At 30.2% G+C, this 4,290-nt stretch overlaps 1 protein-coding gene across 1 annotated transcript; it reads right to left on the bottom strand.

Annotated features, from left to right (window-relative positions):
* Positions 1-423: 423 nt before the first annotated feature.
* Positions 424-2,013, bottom strand: LOC112771676 (uncharacterized). Its single transcript, XM_025816477.3, has one exon. It carries the CDS (start codon positions 1,625-1,627, stop codon positions 665-667), a length of 963 nt encoding a protein of 320 aa, XP_025672262.1. The 5' UTR covers positions 1,628-2,013; the 3' UTR covers positions 424-664.
* Positions 2,014-4,290: the final 2,277 nt, after the last annotated feature.

Raw genomic sequence — 4,290 nt, 5'->3', positions numbered from 1 at the left:
AAAAACAGTCACTAAGAATTCAGACAAACAATATTAACTTAGTTAAAGGGGACGGAATTCATAATGGTATAAAAGCATGGCAAACTACGTTCGAATCTGCAAAGTCGATAATAAAGTTGATACAGCTAAATTAACCAAAGAATATTACCTTGAATCATTATGCTAAGGAAACAAAATTGTCTTTGACTGATTCCCCAGGAATAGCTCTTCCAGACTCAAAATAATGTCACATCTACAAATACAAAATGAGTACCAACATAGAAGTATAGAAGATTTGGATAGAATGGAGAAATCAAACCGGAATTCCTTTTTGTTATCACTTGTGTGCAAAATCTTTCCCCACATCCCCTGTAAGATTACTAGTACTTTCTTCCTTAGAATCATTACCCAGAATCACTTGACTTAGCTAAAAAACAGAACCACTTTTCAACAAAATTAGCAGAGCCATATATACTTTGAACATGTGAAAAGCATGCTTTGAACAAATAACATGTGAAGGGGGCCTAATCATAAGTTATGTAAGAAGGAAGAACATACTCTATAACTCATAGTTCAGACATGTATCTTAATTTTCTTTTGCAATGGCTGAGAATTCTCTCATGGTACATGATATAAACCAAAAAGAAATTAAATCTAAAAAGAAAAGATAATAAAAAAAGAAAACTCAGGAGAACCCTTTTCCAAGCTTCTGAATTGCAGAGTACATTTTCCTTCTTGACCCAACAGCATTGATCCCCATATCTTTGAGATCCTCAAGAGTCAACAATGGAAGAACCTCATCATCCACCTCATGAATTTCAAACACAGGTGCATACCTACCTAACCCTAACCCATTGAGCCAAACTCTAACACCATCTTCACCATTACCGTCACCAATATACCTTCCTCTCCCATTCCTATTATTATTTTCCCTAACAATACCGTTATTATCCGAAGGCCCAGAAAGTTCAACCCCATCAAGGTGCTCCCTTGCACCCTCTGAAACCCTAACCCTAATGTTCCTCCTATTACCCTGAAAATCCAGATTCTCCATTGAATTCAAAGGGCTTTGATCCTTCAAAGGGCTCTCTGTATTCTCCACATCGAAATCCCGATACCCGTCGTCGACATCCTCGCCGCCACTATACTTATCTTCTCCTTCTCCATCTCCATCTCCATCTCCACCGCCAGAGCCACCGCCACCGCCGACGCTGGTGCCGTCGTCGATTCTCGAAACCCAGTTCGATCTAACCCTCTTCGCTCCTCGTTTCTTTGAATCCTTCACCTTCCAGCTACCAATCACAACGCTATCGATGTTCCCTTCGCGCTCTTCGCCCTCTAGGGTTTCGCCGAACTCTGCGGCGCCGCCACCGGAGCTCAAATTGGTTAAAGGACGAGTTTTGGAGGGTTTACCTGGATTGTCCTTGCGGATGTGGTGGTGCTGGTGGTGGCCGTCGAAGGGGATCCGCCATGGCTTGGTGCTCCGTCGAGGGTGCGTATCGTAGTGTTGGTCTCCTCCGATATCGCCCAATCGGACACTTGGCCTTCTCTGGCGCTTCGATGCGATTAGTTGCTCGGAGGGGTTCGCCGGAGGGAGCGTTCCTCCGCCGTTGACCTGAGCCTCCGGCGCCGGAATATGCTCCGCCATAATTCAAGTGCAGTGTCCTCCCGAAAAAACGACGCCGCAGAGCACAGAGAAAGTGCAAAAAAAGAATTAAAATTAAAAATTAAAAGTATATTTTCGTATTTATTTTTATTTAATAATTATTTTTAATTGTGTGTGTGTGGGGGCGAACTTTGAAGTGAGGTTGACGGGTTAAGAGAACAGAGGAGAACAGAGAAGAAGAAAAAGAAGAAGAAGAAGTGGAAGTGATTTTTTTTTCTTTTTTTTTTTTTTTTGGGCGAGAAGAGTGTGAAGAGCAGTGTGGGAGTGAGTGATAGAAATCAGGTGTGTGTTTTGTGTGCGGAAATTATTACGAGAAGCTTCAACTTCAAGGCCCAAACGTCTTTTCCTTGGGTTGACTAATATGCATTCTGGTCAACTATCAAAATTTTCTTAGCCTATTGAACTAAGAAATATCGTTGACAACCAAACAAAAAAACCTACTAAAATAAATGCTAAAATTTAGCTTTTAATTATTTTTTAAAATTTTATTTTTAATTACATAATTTTTTTTAAATAAATTTATTTTTTATTAAGAATAAAATTAAAAAATAAATTAAATAATTATTTATCATACAAAATTAAAATTATTGAAAAAAATTAAAATTTATTAAAAGGTTAAAAAAACTTTTCTTTGATAATTTCAATAGTTTTCTTTTTTAATAAATTTTAATCTTTTTTTTAATAATTTTAATTTTTTTACGATAAATAATTATTTAATTTATTTTTTAATTTTATTCTTAATAAAAATAAATTCACTTAGAAATAAAATAATGTGATTAAGAATAGAATTAAAAAATAATTAAATAATTATTTAGTGTAAAAATTTGATATTATTAAAGAATAAAATTAAAAATAAAATTTAACTAAATTAAACATTAAAGAATTTCGATACATTAGAGACAAAAGGTATAATTTATACTTTATTGTACATGTATTATTTTTTTCTTTTTCACATGTTTATGTATTAGTCATTCTACAAACATTTCATGATGAGTAAAAATCTTTAAGAGTAAAATTAAAAAAAAATTATTTAAAAGAAAAGTAATGTGATTAAATGTAATTTACTTAGATGTAATTAAAAAATAATTAAATAACTATGTACAGTAAAAAATTGATATTATTGAAAAATAAAATTAAAATTTATTTCTATGTATCGTTTTTGTCCCTAACGTTTTCGTCTTATTTAAGCCCCTAATATTTCAAAATCGTCTCAATTTTCTCCCGCCGTCAATTCTATTAACAGATCCCTAACGATAGGATAACATTAAGCCAATTTTAAAATATTAGGGATTTAAATAAGACGACTTAAACGTTAAAACTTATCCCAAACATTGAAAACAAAAATAATACTTTACTCAATTATATTACTATATGTCTTGACTCAAGTATTTGTGTCATGTATTTACAAGTTATAAATACAGAATAACATACTGTTATAGAGAAATAATAATTTATAAGAATAAAACACGATTGATTTTTTCTTGGGTCGAGTTTTAAACACCACATATATAATTTTTTGTGGCCTGAATTCTCTTTTGTATGCATGGTCACTGACCAGAGATTTGACGAAAAGAAAAGTCTGATTAATTTTTTTGTTTGTTAACGTTTCATAAATCAAGAAAATAAAAATTTCCACTTTTTACCAAAAACAAAAAATTTCCACTAAACATTGATCATGAAACTATTTTCACCTACGGCCCGAAACATTCATCATATAACTATTTTCTAGGATCCAAAACCTTCCAAAAAAAGATCCAAAAACTTAAAAAAAACCTGTTTCCAGAACAAAATTAGAGACATTTCGTCAGACCCATATGAATAGCCCAAAATGAACAGTGCTTAACAAAATAAGTCCCCAAGCAAGATTTTTTTTTTTAATTTCAAGAAATTGAGAATATATGCTTTTTGTTTCCTTAAGTATTTAAGAGTTTGTCTACCAAAAAGTACTTAAAAATTGAAAAAAGAAAAGTTTAGAATTAATCTAGCTATTAGTATTGTTGAATTGAATTACTTATTATATAATCTCCTTTAAATTATTTAATGATTAAATTAGTGTTGTTGGATTACATGCCATTACTTGAAAGATGATTTAATGATAATCTAAATTACCAATAATCTATATATAATATAAATTCTCTTAAGTAGGAATCTTCCAAACACTATGTTATAACATTACAGACAGTATAAAAGATAATAAACCTTTTTTAACGATAATATAAATTATCAACAAAAGGAAAGTTAATAATCATCAAGATGGAGGAATATATATATATATATATATATATATATATATATATATATATATATATATATATATATATATATATATATATATATATTCATATTTTTTATTTCTTTATTTTTAAATTTTATTCTCATTATATATTTTATTATTTTTATTTTTTTAAGTGAAAATTTTATAATATCATAAATATATCATTTTAAATCAATAAAAATATAATTTAAAGAATACAGAATGTTAGGCAAGGCACTATCTAGGTATAGAAAAGATAATACATAAAAGTAGTAGTGGTTGGTTATATACTTATACATATACTAAAATAAAAGTACAAATTAAAGGTGTATTTGATTTGTATTTGTATTTTTTATTTTTATTTTTAGTATTTTTTATTATTTAAATGTTG

The sequence above is a fragment of the Arachis hypogaea genome, chromosome 18 (genome assembly GCF_003086295.3).
Source record: "Arachis hypogaea cultivar Tifrunner chromosome 18, arahy.Tifrunner.gnm2.J5K5, whole genome shotgun sequence".
In the NCBI taxonomy this organism is placed as follows: Eukaryota; Viridiplantae; Streptophyta; class Magnoliopsida; order Fabales; family Fabaceae; genus Arachis; species Arachis hypogaea.
Note: the sequence above shows the minus strand (reverse complement) of the source record. Positions and strands in the feature narration are given on the sequence as shown.